This window comes from Falco cherrug, chromosome 14, assembly GCF_023634085.1.
Source record: "Falco cherrug isolate bFalChe1 chromosome 14, bFalChe1.pri, whole genome shotgun sequence".
In the NCBI taxonomy this organism is placed as follows: Eukaryota; Metazoa; Chordata; class Aves; order Falconiformes; family Falconidae; genus Falco; species Falco cherrug.
The window spans coordinates 11151056-11167664 of NC_073710.1; the positions used below are offsets into that span (position 1 = coordinate 11151056).

At 38.2% G+C, this 16609-nt stretch overlaps 1 protein-coding gene across 6 annotated transcripts in view; it reads right to left on the reverse strand.

Annotated features, from left to right (window-relative positions):
• The window catches only part of LOC102054988 (neural-cadherin-like), a 66240-nt gene that overhangs the window by 48078 nt on the left and 1553 nt on the right, over positions 1-16609 (reverse strand). For all 6 annotated transcript variants that reach the window (XR_008735105.1, XR_008735104.1, XM_055726605.1 and 3 more), the window contains exons 2-3: positions 2802-2999; positions 1696-1921 (exon numbers count right to left, since the gene is read on the reverse strand). Coding sequence is in view for 4 of the 6 variants with exons in the window: in XM_055726605.1 (XP_055582580.1) it covers positions 1696-1921; positions 2802-2999 (424 nt within the window). In the remaining 2 variants the exon portion in view is untranslated. The remainder of the gene's footprint in view (positions 1-1695; positions 1922-2801; positions 3000-16609) is intronic.

Genomic DNA, 16609 nt, shown 5'->3' on the forward strand with positions numbered 1-16609 from the left:
ACTACAATCAAAAAAGACAAAACTCAGTTTGCCTGAACACCTTTTTCTGCATTACATTTCCATGCTGCTGCCTCCTCACTTCCCTCGGGTGCACTACTGAAACAATGCAAAAGATTGCTGTAGGTCGTTATCTCACTTTAGCCTGTTTCTGTATTTTCCTTTGATGTAGTCTCACAGTCAGTTTCAGCAGGCGCTCGACCATGTTCCTGCCAACAGGAATTATTTTGCCCTCCTTCTAACTCCCTACCTGGCTGCATGTTCACACCACCTCTCCTCTCCTGTCAGCACTAAAAACCACAAAGCCATGCCATGAGCACATTTAACAACCCAACTGAAAACTTCTTTTCTTCTTTTTGGCTTTGTCTTTCATCAGATCAGACTGCCCATGCAGCTAGCACATTAGCACTAGTGTCAGACCAAAGGAAGAGAAAGATCTGGTAATGCTTGTGAAATCCTAAACCCAGAAATCCAGTGCACAACAGAGACTTTGTTTTCCTGCATGCTTGCGTTATTGGTCCAATTTAAAAATCAAAGCTTTAGGATTCTAAATGGATTTTCATGACTGTTTCTGGTCAACATGCAACAGGAAACAACTTTCACTGGGCACATTGTGTATATTCAAATCTCCCGTGACACAGTAATAACCACATTAAATATTTAGTTCATTTTGGATATTACCAAGTAATTTGACAAAATGACTAATCTATTATTATCTTAGGTGTGCAAACCTATTTTTAAATAATGATAAATAGTTCTAAAGGATTTCATTATTTTTAATCCTGAACATTACTGAACCTAAGATGGCAGGCACTTCTTAGGTATCGCAGCATTTTGTAACTCTTGCATTTCTTTTATGCCTGTGCTATTTAAGTTTTTTGCAGTTCTAAAGAACAATCTTGTTATCTACTATTAACAGTTGCTCTTTTTTTAATCTTAACACACCTTGGTTATTTAGTCACTGTAAAATTGATTGTTGTAGACTGAACAGTAAAATGCACCACTACAGATGATATGATATGAGTAACAGTTGAATGACCACACAAGGAAGACATTTACTGGACAGAAGTATTCTCAATTCAACTGGAAGAGGAAATGTTTGCTGTAAGAACAAAACAGTTTGGGAATGACAGAACTGAGTATTCAGGTGGACCTATGTTACTAACGTTTTCTGTGATATTTAGATGCACGTGGTTACACAAAGGATGGAAAAACAAAACTGCAAGTTTTGTGGCATCTTCATTTTTGCTCGGTTTGTCACCATAATGAAGACGGCAAAGACAGTCTTCTGTTTTTTCCCCAGTTTTCACTTGAGGGAGATGGCACTTCTCCAAATTCAACACACAAAATCAGTATATTTTTTCAAGGAACTTTCAAGGGTAACTTTCTTCATGATATAACAGTCCTAATTTGTATTCTGCATTTTGTTTGAAAATCGACGCAATCAACATCTACTAATACTGTCCATATAATTTAAAAAAGCAAGAAACCATAATTATTCAATACCACTTTTCTGTATAAAAGGGTGACTAAAAATACATCAATCAAACTATATCTTGTTCATTTATATTAAGATCTCTAAACTGCTACTTACAGCATCTGTTTACAATTCACAGACAATACTGAGGCTTCGGGGAGATCAAACAGAAATTAATCTAGGAACACAATCTCACTGCATTATATTGAACTGTTACTTACAATTTTCCTTGCAGCATACTTTCAGGAACATAAACCAAGTATGACATGTTGGTGAACTGTGGTGGTCGCGATCCAGCAATTACAGATACAGAGGCTGGAGAGCCTTTGCTTCCGAGTTTATCTGCTGCTAGTACAGTCAGTAAATACTCTTTGTCCCTCACCAATGGCAGACCTGTAGTTTTAATCCAGCCAGTGTCCTTCTCAACTTCAAATCTGTCTTCCCCACCTAAAAAGAACAGATCCACAAATGGTTGTCAGCAAGAACATTTTTACTTGATTATTTAAGAGGAGAACATAGTATCAATTCCCTGGTTGGTTTTAGCTTAGAATCAGCATGCACATCAAAATTCAAAAGTTTGTTTAGAACTTAGAAATCAGAAATCAGTAATTACATTTATCATTACATTGCTAAGTCCCATTTTACTTCTCTGGACAATTATCATTCTTCTTTATCCTCCGTACTTTGCTGTTGCTTGACCTATATCCCTTACCAGAAAATACCCTGCTAGAGTCCTGGCCAAGAGGAACAAGTCCACCTTTGGAGAGGTACTGTTACTCCCCTTCTGCTTACACAGTTTTGAACTGTCACTGAAGCTTATCTTGAGAGCCCCACAAAGAAAAATATTAATGAGCCTGTGCTAGCTTTGCAAAGCCAAGGCCCAACCCAGACCCTTAAAAAGTTGTTAGAAACAAACCAGGAGCACAGCTCCCACAAGGCAGTAGGAACACTAACCCCCTCCACTCAACAAACTGTGCTCCACATACTGCCCTATCTCATAAAAAAAGCAGTCCAGCAGAGAGGTGCTGACTACTGCCACCGCTGCCAACCCTTTGCCAAAGCCTTGAGCAGTACAGACTACTCCAGCCTCACCTTTCCCCGGGGGACAGTTGGGGCAGGAACCCAAATTTGCAGGGAGAACACACTTCAAATCTGGCAAATCTGTCTGTACCCTCAATAAAAGCCAAACTTCTCACACACGGAGCTGAAGGCTTATGAACCTTTTGTAAGATGAACAGAAGTTCTTTCACTAACGCAACTGAGGATAAAAGACAAAAGGCACAATACTGAAGCCTAATACACAGGGAAGGAGAGAGTTAAAATTTACCTTCCAAGAGAAAATATTCTACAGCTCCATGGATCCCTTCATCTGCATCCACAGCAAGCAGCTTGTATACTTCAGTACCTCCCACAGCTTCAGGGGAAACCACAGCCAAGAACGGGAAGGGCTCCATGGCCCATTCAGGTACGTTGTCATTCACGTCTGTCACAGTAAGGGACAAATGCACCAAGTACCAATCCTTTCCTAATGGTCACAGAAAAATGAAGAAATACTTAGCTACTTAATGGCACTCAGAGTAACAGAAACATGTAGCAAGTCCTGAGCATGCATTTTCTGCAATGTTGGCACGCAATCCAGAAAAATTTGGGGTTTAAGGCTCTTCTGTAATCAACGCATTTTTACATTTTCATCAAAAAAATCTGTTACCATGTACATCCAAGTCTTGCAAAGTCTTCTCAACTCTAACCCAGATAACTTGTGTGTGTTACGTATTGTACTTCTGCAGTCAGAAGCGTTGGGAGGCCTGCCGTAAGGATGCTCAATTTGGCTTCTCCAGCCAAATGTCCTTTATAACTTTGCATGTGAAGCCAGGTTCCAAAAATAAACTGAAATTGCCGTTTTACTAAAGAAGACTGACACTGAGGTAAGAGTACTGTAGCCCACACTGCTGTTGCACTGCCCTTGTATAATTCCCTTCAACATTCAGACAGGCTCTGTGAAAGAAGCTGCATGTTTTCTCCTCTGTGTAGCACAGAAGAAGCCAGAAGGACCATCAAAAAGCCATCAAAAAATCATGATGTAAAAAGCAGCATGGATATTATTTCTCACTACCTAATACTAACTAGAACCACATGTGTTTCAAAGAGATGTTTCATGTCAGAATGTGCGTTCCAAAAGTTCCAGGGCAGCCAGCCCAAGACACCTGAGGAAACCTCAGAGGAGGGGACTTGTCAAGACACTGATCTGAGCCTGAGGTCAAAATACACCACGGTGACCCACACAAGGTAAGTTCTAAATGAGAAGTACCAAATGAGATCAGTGTCTGCTCAAACACTCCAAAGGTTTTAATTAAAACGTTGTGCAGAAAAAGTGCAAAAGGAAGACGTTAGCATCAAAATTGTGTGTCTCTTCTCAAAAGAGCAGGTCTTGTGCAAGCTGTCAAAAGTTTGTAAATAGCCACTCTTAGCTCAGTTTACCCAGGCATACTGCAGGCTTAAAATAGCAATCAGTAAATCAGAAGCTGAGTTAAGAACCTTTGAAAATCTGCCTCTATAATAGCAAGATCTATTGAGGATTTGAATGCCACCTTGGTAACCCTGCCAGGAGTAGAAAGGTTACTGACCTTTGTCTCTCTGGAGTTTGAAAATCAATCCCCCCCTAATCAAGCCTGGAACTCACTCTGTTTCAAGTTCTCCTAAAGTTCGTAACACACATGTATTCCTCTACCAAAATATAAGTCACAATCAAAGAACTGATTTTTATTGAACAAGTAGTACTAAACCTGGGACACAAACTCTACTCTTGTCACTTACTGTGGGTTCACTGAACATTAATATGCTGGTACTTAGTACATAATCATAACTGAGAAATTCCTCTGTGGAAAACCGCATCAGGACTAAGATTAATCCTCACAATGCTCCAGCAGACTTTACTAATCAAAAACTAAAAGGGTTTGGGCATGTTCCTCCAGCTACTTTTGTTTTAATAGTTAAGAGACCTTACTGTCATTTGACATCATGGCAAGATCAAACCTTTCAGCAAGATCTTGGTTACCTCTGAAACATCTGGATACTCCTAAAATTTTGTTAGGATGGCTGGCAGGAACTGCAACATACACAGTCAATAAGACAGGCGTAAGTGCCTCTTTTGACCAGATACATTTCCACTGCATCTGACCTTACAGGTCTTATTGGTGTGTTATCTTCTTCCATCAACCACTGACAATCTGATTCATAAGCAAAAATAACAAATAAAATCATCATGATTTCACTTTCAGATAAAGGCAGTCTGGAGGAAAATGACTGTAAGTTAGTTTTCCCTTGACTGCGTACCATATCTCAAAGCAAAAACTGTAACGAACCCACCAAACAGGACTGTACTTCTCGGCACAGAGACGTACAAATGTGACCTGACAACCTGTAGAAACAACATCACGGTGCCCAGCGAAGCATGACCAGACAAGGACTTGCCAGAGGACAAGGAGTGTGATGAAGAGACTGACATGGACAATAATGTGTATCATGTATGTCTAGCAGGACAATGTAAGAACTTCAAAGTATATGTTTGTGAACATGATTTTTTAAAGCCTAACTCCTCATTCTAATGAGCGCAGCAAATATTTAAATGCTTTTCATTTGTTCATTTTTCATTTCATTTAAAAGCATTTTTCATTCATAATGACACATACATTCCAAAATGCAGTCTCTCATAAATTTTGTAACTGACATCGCTGCTTGCCTACAGAGTAGTTGTGTTTTCCTAGAGAATGGAGCTTAAACCAGACTGTTACCTGATTTTTAATAAGGTATAAAAAATTAATTTTCTCCCCTATTTATGAAAATTATTTGTGCTTCAAGACAGTGGAAGGAAGGAAATTCTAGAAAGATACATCTCTCAAGAGTTCAGGTGTCTCAACGCCTCTTTCCACCAAAATACCCTCCCTTATGTTTCTTGCAAACATATTAATTATACATGCACATCAGTATATTAACAGTAGTAGTACATTATTAAGTATCTGCATTCATACTATGATTAATAGTAGTTTATTAGTAGTACACGTGCAGTATTATTGCTACATTATGGGATAAATAATGTGTTACAATTCCACTCAAATCTTAGCAGAAACAGCTTAGAACTGGTAATCCCCTGTGGATTTGGGTTAAATCCCACACAGACAGGTCCTACTTAAAAATCATCTTTTCCAAATACCAGGCCCCAACAACAAGTGGAGATACCTGTAACTATATTCAGCAGTGCAAGTCAACCCACTCCTAAGTCAGGATTCTGACACAGGCTTAATTATCCCTAAAAGAATTTTCAAACTGTTTTGTAACACACTACTAAAAGAACTTCCTCAATATTAAATGCTAGATACTTGACATTCAAGCCAGGCACACCGCAGGTATCTTACACAATGTCATCCATTGAAAAAAAAAAAAATCCTAGTAAAAGCTTACTTCTGCTAATTACACTGCTGGCACACATGCAGGTTTTGTATTTGACAGATTTGCTTCCCTAGCATCAGAGAACAGAAAAATTTAAGTTGCTTTCTCAGAGATACTGAGCAATGAGAAATAAAACTCAAAATGGCTCTTGCACATAAGCATGATAGTAACATAACACTGGAAGATTTTATATCAAAAATTAGCATTTTTTAAAGTCATACAGACAATAATACTTCATATTCAGAGGGTAAAGTCATACTTTCTGATCAAATAAAAATATTTTTTCCTTTTCTTATTTTTCTACACTATGGAAACTAATAAAAACGGGTTCTGCAAGCAGACTGCTTTTCCCATATATTTGCAAACACCACTTATTTGCCCTTTGCAATATCAAAACTAAGCCGTCTCTACAGCTCTCTTTCCAATGTATATAAAAAATTCAAGCTAAAATTATAAACTCTAGTCCAGAGGGTTTTCCTGCTTTAGCTGCTTAATTCCCTATTACAGTTTGTGTATCATCAAAAATCCTTCTTAGGGCAGCTCATCCTGAAGTCTGCTTTTTCTCTGATATTCCCTCCAGCTGGAATTACTTCCTTTTAACTTAACTGACAAAAGCTGCAGCACTGAAATTCACTCCCTGTCATCAAAATAAGTCTTCATAATCCACTGCAGAAACCTCATCACAGGTGTCTACCTATAATTGCTTATTTTTCATGCCTATCTGAAAACTGATAAACAGAAGCATTTATTATATTGCCTTTCTCTTAATTCCAACTACATTAGGTAACATAATACACTAGCTGGCCCAACTTTCTGCTCACAGGAAATATGTGATATGCCACAACGCACAGTTTTCATCCTTTAAAAAAAAAGGCAAAATATTAAGTGACTTTACGTGACTTGCTGTGAAGTTTAACCATAGCAAAAATGCTCTTTAAAAGGAGCAATAAGTCACTAAAAAAAAAAAAAAATAGGAGAAAGTGTCTCTAAAATACCTATCTTCAGCTCTGTAGGCAAACTCAGAGATCCATACAGCTAATGAAATCAGTTCTCTACCAACGTACTCTGCGTAAGAATCACACATTAACATAATCCAACTGTTGGTTTATATAGCAGAAGCATTTCAAAGAAAGTCATTTCACCTTCATAATACCCCTAGGTGTTAGACTTCCATCATTTTATGTTAGACTAACTTAGCACTACACCTGTATAACCTTTCAACAGATGTAAAAAACATAGACCACCTCAGCTATCTGAGGAAAGTGATTTAGTAAAATCAGAATCACTGTACATCCAATAACATTCCTTAAAGTCCACAAGGTCCAAGCCATAATACAGACAGGATTTGCGCAGTATCTAAAATCTCCCTAGTTTTAAGACAGAATTCACTTTTCTGAAAGGAAGTTATTTCTCCAAGCATAAAAATTTGTTATTCAAACGCCTTTCAGAAAACAGCAGTGTAGATAAAGGACACTGTCTGCTGTCAGCCTTCTCACTAGATTCCTCCACGATCAAAAGGCAGGCAGTGCCTCATTAAGCACAGTTGTTAAGATTGAGAAACTTTATAATAAAGGTAGAGTTAAATATATAGGAGAAAACACAATAGGTTAAAGTAACTACACAAAGTTAGAAATTTGATCCTTTGGTGAGATACAAACCACATTTGTATTATAAAATAAATGTTCTTATAAAAAAAAAAAAAACAAAACACAACAACAACAAAAAAGAAAACAGGAAAAGACCTTAATACTCATACACTATAAAGATTGAGTTACATACTTTGTCCAAAAAGCCTAGGAAAATTTATTAGAAATTTAAAAGGGTCACAAGCTTGTAAAATAATCAGTGAATTTTCATGTCAAATTTAAGACATATAGAGGGACCGTGTCTTTAGAAGGAACAGAAAGCCCTCTCAGAATCATGAACTTCTAGGGGAGTCCAAGTTAAAGACTTGTCAAAATTTAAGAACATACCGAAAATTACAAGTGACCAAACATCTTGATTGGATAATAGTCCCTTTCTTCTTTAGGTTCTTCACTATTTCCTTATGGCACTACCAAATCCAGGTGTACCTGACAAAATTATTTCATGGTGTTCACCATGAATTTTCTAGGAAACTGTTTCAACATGAAATAACAGGAACTAGCTCCTCCAACCTGGTGTCGAAGTTGGGTTATAAAGATTCATTGGATTGCATACAGATACTGCAAATTAATAAATCCTGTCATTTCATAGAGCAACTGGGAAAACACTATTCCCCCACCTACCTATATTCTTACACCAAGGGTGACAGGACGGAGGAGAGGGCTTTAATACTTGATCATTCAGTTAACGACAATTTTTGAATGTTACGCTGGTCAAACCAAGCCTTGAAAATCATGCATGCTGAAACAGTTTGACTGCAATTTCAAATACTGTAGGCTGGAGTTGCCTCTAAACCCATCTTTCACCATCTCAAATTATAGAAGATGCTGTCACTCTGAAATCAAACATATTCTCAGACTTCTGATTGTATTAGGATTATAGGACTGTCTTTTGTCTCAGAAATCCAATGGATACTTCTATAAAACAAGACTTGAAAATGAAACCCTCGTATTCATTAAAAACGTAGGCTTCTCTGCATCAGTGTAATTGATAAAACTGACAATGCCAGACATTCTGATTTTAAAAAACCAGAAAATACAGACTATGTACTTGACTGAACATGTCTCTACAATTGTGGACAATTACTATACATTCCTTGAATGTACTGATGGAAAAGTTATTATATTATTATGATTAAACAATAATGGGTGAGAAGCTAGGTTGCTCCTGGCATTTTTAGGTCATTTCAATTTATTTTTAAAAGGCAAGTATGAGAATGTTAAAAGTCTTGCAAAGTCTTTATGTCAACATTGTTATTACATACTGGTCTACATCTATCAGCAACTTAAGTATTCAAGTTAATTGTTTGGGTTTTTTAAGTTGCTCCAATTTCTAAGATTTTCACCTGAAATAGACAAATGTTTTTTGAAAACTTAGGGGTTTGTTATTTGTTTGGGTTACTGCAAGCAAAATATTTGGGGCTTGGTTGAGAAGGCATTGTTGTTTTGAAGAGGCTTTGCAAATATCATACTGAACTCTTTAACACCTCACCCTATAATATGTCTAATTCATCTAAAATATTTACTCAAAGTTTGGGAAGATACACTTCCAGAAAAAAATCTTATGTCCTAAGCCTCTAGCTGCAATCAGGAGAAAGCTCATTTCCCATTTTCATACCATAACATGAGATAAAAGCTGCTGGTTTTTGTAGCAAGTCCTACTGTATATCCTTTAAAATATAGGACGATTATGCACAAACATTTCTCTACTGTCATTTCTGACAATTCATGAAGTATATGATGGGCTACTTTTAAGTACAGTAGTTTGCTCATTCATAAAACATAAACCTTCTAAAGGGATAACTTTGATGGGCTCAAGCTGTGGACAGCCCACACTCCCTCCTAATATGCCTTATCATTTTTGCAGATAGAATAATGACAGTCTGTCATGTCTCTGTTCCTTACCCTCATATGGCTTTTAAAACAGAAGTTAAAGCAAGCCAGAAAAAAAAAGTACAAAAGTAAAGAAAGCATCAGAGGAGCTAAATCATCATGGCAGAGTGGTTCTTAATATAAATTACCAATTAAAAAGAGAGTAAAGTGATAAACATGTTATCAGGGACTTCCCAGTGTGGTATCCATCTGCTGAGAGTGGCAGGCAAGAAAACAAGCGTGCCCAGATGTGAAGTAATAACTACAAATTAATAATCCCAACAGACATCCTTAAATAACAAAATGTGTCTTAATAAATGATTAATTAATTGCCAAAAAGCATTATTGTAATGAGACAATTTAGCTAAAGAGGTAGCAGCTACCATACTGCTGTCAGATGGTAAGTTCTTTTGCCATTTTCCTTCGTATGTCTTGGGGAAAATCTGGTTTCTTTCTCTGTAGCCCATCATGTGCAAGGAAAAAAACCAAAAGAAAGGGGGGGGGGGGGGGGGGAGAGAGAGCTTCACCAACAACAGCCTGCTATACTTCTCTGTATCATTATGCACAGAAAGTCTTTTGAACTAACATTATCTGGACTGCAAACCTAAACACATGAACGAAAGGAAATCATTATTAATTTTCATCTTCCAGAAAAGGAAAAAGAGAAACCTGACCATGGTACATCACATACCAACATTTTATGTACCATCAGTAAACTGAAGCCTACTCATACCACGCTGAACTCTTGTCATTAAGGCTAGGAAAAAGCAATAAACTGTTATCTGCTGGGAGAAAGGACACCACGCTGTGAGACTTCACAAACATTTTTTTTCAGCAGGGAAGAATGACTGATGAACCTCAGTTTCCATTTCAAACTGTGCTGAGGAGCAAGCTGTCACATTGACAAAGCCTTCCTTATCCATTTCAACCCTCTTTTGCTCTATCGTCCCCAACTGTCCTCATCCCAGAGCTAGTACTTCCTTAACACTGACTTGTCTATGCAATTCCCATTTAAAGAAGTAAAAAAATGGATATGCATAAGATTAATCATCTAAGGCAATAAAATTTCTATTTAAAAAATCAGACCTCTTATCAGAAAAACGAAAAAAGCGCAGTTTGTCTGAAACACTGTATATTACTAAATACTGTCTATTAAGTGAATCAAAAAGAAACTGTCTTCAAAATACTGCATTTGTCCCCTGTCTACACCAAAACACTTTGAAGTCAAAGGAAAATCTACTGTAGGCTAAGTCTCAGTCTCCTGTTTATTCTAAAACCTAAACTCAAACATACCAAGGTTTAAAGATATTCTACCTACAAATTTCCGGACACTACACTTCTAAGACAAATTGGGAAAAAGGTTAGGAAAAACTGAAACAAAATTATTTCATAATCAAATGAAGTGTAACATAATTGCCATGTCAGTCAGAGAATCAATGTCCAACTGGAGACGTTCTAAACCAGCTTTGAGGAAGATCCTATCTACATGTTCTATAATTTACTCAGATTAACAGATCTGTGCTGAAATTTAGTTAGATGTTAAAAGAGAAAAAAAACATTTGGCAGAAACTAAATGTTTGACATGATTAACAGCCAGAAGATCTAAAGTTTTGGTGTTCAAGTCCCAACAGTCTCACAAAGATATTTTTAATCTGACTGCTTGGAGTAGAAAGCATATAGTATCAAAACATTCAGACTGAATAGACATCAACATGGTGGTCTACAGCTTCCCCAGACATTCCTTTCTACCACATATAAGTCACCTTCCAAACCTGTAAACACCCATAGTTGTCCCAAATGCACACAGAATGTACGTTTCCTTTTGCCTTAATGTTTCCTTTTGCCTTAATAGCATGAAACCCACCTGCTGGATTACATGATTATTTCAACTTCAACTCAGCTTGATGTGTAACTGTTAACATGGTTGCAATTCATAAAAGTAGTATTAAGAACTATGTAAGATAAAACATCACCCAGAAGCTACTTAATTCTTAGGGATGATCCCAACAGAATCAATACAGCTAGTGAGGGACTAAGGCCTCAGATAAAATTAAAACAGATGATCCTTGGCTTCCAAGCATGAAAACCATCAAGGTTTCAAATATATGTATCACTAAAATTGGTACCTCCATTCTGTATGTCGATTTAAACAGGACAAATATACTTGAACATGTAAGTGACTGCCATTAACTATTTGGAAGGCATGTCAAACATCACCCTTTGTAAATCCTCTGATAAGAAAAAATGAATGACAGAGGATTACAAAGCTAATGACCATGGATCAAGTAAGGTCAAAGGAGCTTGAGACAACGGAGGATTAGAAAGACAGGACCTTTCATGCACTTCCCCCAAATATTAATGGACTAATAATGGCTCCTTCTCAAATTAAATGCTAGCTTTATGTTAAAATATTAATGTGTATGGCAGTTAAATTTTGCCTTCTGTTCACTCGGTAAAACTTAAAATAGTATCATGCTTTTGTGAAGAATAAATAAATAAATCCCAACAAATTAAATGGGATAAAATCTTCAATGCTACAGAAAATGTGAGCATAACCATCACTCCTTCCAGGCAAGGTCAAACAAAGAATATAGCCCAGGGCTGAGTGATCAGGTATCACTAGAGGAATTTGCTCATCAAGGACCAAGTGCCAAAGAACATACTCACGAAGTTAAGCTTTGCGATTTTGGAATTCTGTTTAGCATCTTGTGGCTCAAACTAATATATGGGATTTTTCCTGGTGTTCCTCTTTGGTTTGGGGTTGTGGAGTCTGTGGTTTTTCTTTTGGCCAACATATCTATCTGTAAATTACAAAAAATGTAAATATTGTTGAGCTGTATTCCTATTTCAAATTAGTGGTTTCAGCTCTCAAGATTGAATTTTCTGTCCAAATGTCCAGGCAGAGCAACTTAAGCTCTCCAGGTAGTCAGGGTACATAGAGTATTTTATACAAATGCACACACACTGCTGCTGAAGTTGCAGAATTTAACTGCCCAGGAGCAGCAAGAAAGGGCTGCTCTGCAGGGTAAGGTGAAATGGGAGCCAAGGCAGGCAGGGGCAGGGACCTCACAGCCACAGACCGCCATCCCAGGCTAGGACATCCCATGCTATAAACGTGGTTCATCCAACAGTCCAGTGGTCACCAAACAAACCCAGTGGTCACCAGACAAATGCGCAGTGAGGGGGTGGGTCTCGGATCAAGCGGGAAAGCAAGTCAGCAGGGCAGCGTCAGGGTGAGCAAGATGCACAGCCAGGTACAGCACACCCCCGGGGAGCTCAGGAAAGGACCTGAGCTTAAACGCAGCTCCTGGGACATGGGCCAGAGGCCACAGACAAGGCTTGTGACAACCAACTGTCTGATCCAAGATTAGCCAGCAGCATGGTGTCAGAGCTGGCCTTGAACACGGGCAGCCAAACCCAGGGAGCAGGGTGCTGCAGGACCATTATTGCACTGCAAGACCTGACAATCGTGTTGGGCAGGCCAACCCTAACGAGATGGGTAACATCCTGCCAACCTATGAGGACTATCAGGCCTGAATGATCTGTGATCTCTTCTCTACTCCTTAAAACCAACTTCTGCCTGTCTTTAAACCTTCCTTTAAGAGTTCATGTGAGGAACTCACCTGAAGTTGAAATACAAAACAACAATTACCTCCTCTCTTGTCCGGGGCCTACAAGTACAGCAGAACCCGTACCATAAAAAGGGCACTTAGCACTATAGGTTCGGGTTTTCCTGCTGCTACATTCCAGTGACTTCTGCTTCCAGAAAATACATAAACTATGTTAAAACTAAGTCTACAAACTATTCAATAGCCACAAAAAGATACAGAGTGAATAAAAGCAACTAGTAACTACTGTGTACTCTACAGATTGAAGTTAATTTTATTGTAGCACTAAAATACACAAAATATTTATTATTTCAAAGAATACCAAACTATGGATTTATTTTTTTTAATTGGCATCTATATTAAAAAAAAAAAATCATTAAATTTACAACCAAAATATGTCCAGTCAAAAAGTACCTACAGCATGTAGCTGCACTGGTAATGGCAATAGTGGTAATAGTTATTTGGCCACATCGCTACAATAAATCTTAGAGCTCAACTGCAGCTTTGCCAAAAAACCCAACCCTGCATGCCAAAGAGGTGTTCATACTGCAAATGCCCCTCAAAGCTACCCCTGACACAGGAAAACGTGTATCAGTGCCAAGACTATGGTCACACAACACCGTTCTACTAAGAAATGCTCTGAGTAGCGAGGAGTGAATCTGTTACATTAGTAGTTAGTTCCCATCCCTAATGGAGTGAGCTAGGTTAGCTCATACCTTCAACAAGCTGCAACTCAAGAGTGAGAAAATCCTTCTTCTTCTATGAACGTGTGTAAGATTATCTGGATATTGAGATGCTTAAAGGTCTGGTTGCATCTGGAACAGTATTTACTTCAATGGAACACCAGCCCTGGACATATTGCTGTGTTGATTATCCAGGACAGAATTGGGAGGAAGCAAACAGAAAAGTATTTAAAATTCTATTTTAGCTGCAGAGAAAAAAATGGACACATATGCAGCCTGTTACATATCCTTTGTGTTCCTCTGAATAAAAATTAATTCAGGAACAGGACATCTCCTACAGAGTCCCATTTATGAACTAAAGGATGAGGGCTGCCACATAAACCAGGAAGAAATGCTGCTGAATGTTGCCTTGTTACCATATACCAGTCTTCTTGCTGCTACTTTGAAAACGCTCCACCAGCCAAAAAATATATATATATCCGTTTTTCTTCCTAGAGAAGTAGTAAGACCCCTTGTGCCACAATGCTTTTAAGCGCTCTTTACTACTTTAAGTAATGAAGTGCACATTACAAATGAATCATAATAAACTATATTGAAAATATAAAGGACAAAGAGGGTAGACATTATATGCTAAAGTATCTAAAAATCTTGTGATATCATTGCCTGCATTGAAGAAGAGGTTAATGCCAGAATTAATTATTGGTTAATTTTCAATTCTCAGCTACCAAGTGGCAAGAATTAGGGGAGTAGAAAACGAAAGAAATATTATTAAAAGAATTGATACCAACTTATACAACTTGAATATAAATCAACATCTGATACCACAAGCTCCAATACTAGAAAACCATAGCTGCTGAAATATTTATGGTTATGTACACTGTAAAATAAGCCAGTGCAACTGTTAACAGCAAAGCAAACAAACTGGAGAAAGAACCTGAACTTACACTTCTATTCACAACAAAATTCAATGTAACCTTCCCATGCTTTAATTCATCCTGAGAACTCACTGCTGTAAATACTGGGTGTTTTTTTCCTGGAGCTTTTGCAATCTTCTATAGTTCTTCCTTATTTTAGACTCACTAGAACATTAGTTCTGCTAGCCATCTTTCTCCTTCTCCTATCCCATCCTTTTGGTTATCCTTTCTCACATTACTGAAGTCTGGATTGCAAGGAAGGGAAGAGACATAACTTTCTAAATCTGTTTCAAATACCTATGCATTTTAACTCCTATTAAAAGGAGAATGTAAGAATTCTGCAACTAAAAAGTTTTATATGTGTCACTATTAAGCTTCATCTGATTAAAAAACTAGTGCTAATACAAGTGCCTTTTTTAATTTAGGCTCCTTTAAACAAAGAAACTTAAAATCACTCCATCTAAAGCACGCCATTTACACTATCCACAGTTAATTGCCATCTACCTCGTCTCACAGTCAGAATCTAGTTCTACACATTTCTAAAGAGATTATTATCTTACGACTTCATACTACTAGCAGTAATATAACAGGCTAGTAGAAAACACTCCAAACCATTTAATAAATAATAAGATGGTGAAAAAAAAAATCCTGAAAGTAAGTTGAAGTTGGTTTGGGTTTTTTTTAACTGCATGAGCAAGCACTGCTATGAGCAAGCATTGCTTTGGAAATGGACTCTGGCATGGCAGAGTGACAAGCTTTGTCACAGGCAACCTTGGACTTCTATATTGAGACTAGATAAGAGCAAAAACAATCACAAAGGTGAGATTAGCAGCAACCCGGGGCAAGGTTAGCTACCACTTTTCTAACATCACCTTCTCCATCCTGACAGAGGGAGCTGTGACACCTACAAAGTGCTGAAACTTGAGCTACGTGACAGAGTGGGTGAACATCCCAGAAGCATACTCAGATTGACCCGATAGATTTTGTCACCACCTCTGAGTACTGACATCCCTTGCTCAAGATTGAGTAGCAAAGAAAGGACACAGAAAGCATTTGTGTTTTGGAAACTGGCCTGTCAATCTCTTGGTTAGCAGCCAAAGCTCAAGCTGGAACACAGCGCAAAGCCAGCGCAAGTGACCGACCTGAACAGGCTGCAGTGACAGGTGACAAAAACCAAATGAGAGCCAGAGAAGGATCTGAGAGTTGTTCCTCAGGACCCAAGTGAAATGAGTTGCTGATCTAGCCTGCTTCACAGAGGGAAGTATCCGCATCACTGAAACTGTCAGTATTAACTAGAATCCCTGCAGGCATCCTCAGGGATTTAACAGACACCAAGGAATAAACTGTCTCCCGCTCCCTATGGGCTGCCCCTCAGTCAGAAATCAGAAGAGATGAGGAAAGGGCTCCCAAGGAAAGCTTTCCATCCCCCTGCCTGCGCTGCTCTGCGGCTCACACACGTTACTCTGAGCAGTTGCACTGCTGCGAAGTCAGGTATTCACAAGCACCAGAAACCACATAATACAACCCCCCTTTCCAAACCTTTCCAAGATGAAAACAAGCCAACCACCTCATCCCTGCTGATACAATTTCCCCCAGAATACTCACATTCCAGACAACTGTCAGAACACTGTTACAATCACAAGCGACAGGAAAATAACAAGAGACAAGGTGAGTGTACAGAGACATCCATCACGCAGTGAACAGAAACTATGCTTAAACTAAGCTCTGTTTTCACTGGTGAAAAATATTAACCACGATGACAATTCAAAATTATAAAAGAATTTGAAAAACTAATAGGTGAAATCGGCCAGAGATAAATGAAACGAGCTATTCTACTTAACGCGAGTAAGACCCTGTGAATGAGGGCAATTTAAACCACAAACGCGCACATCGGACCCCTCCGATTTTTAAAAAAAGAGCAGCCCCATCCACACAAAGGCACCAATCCTGCAAAAACTCACATCGCGCT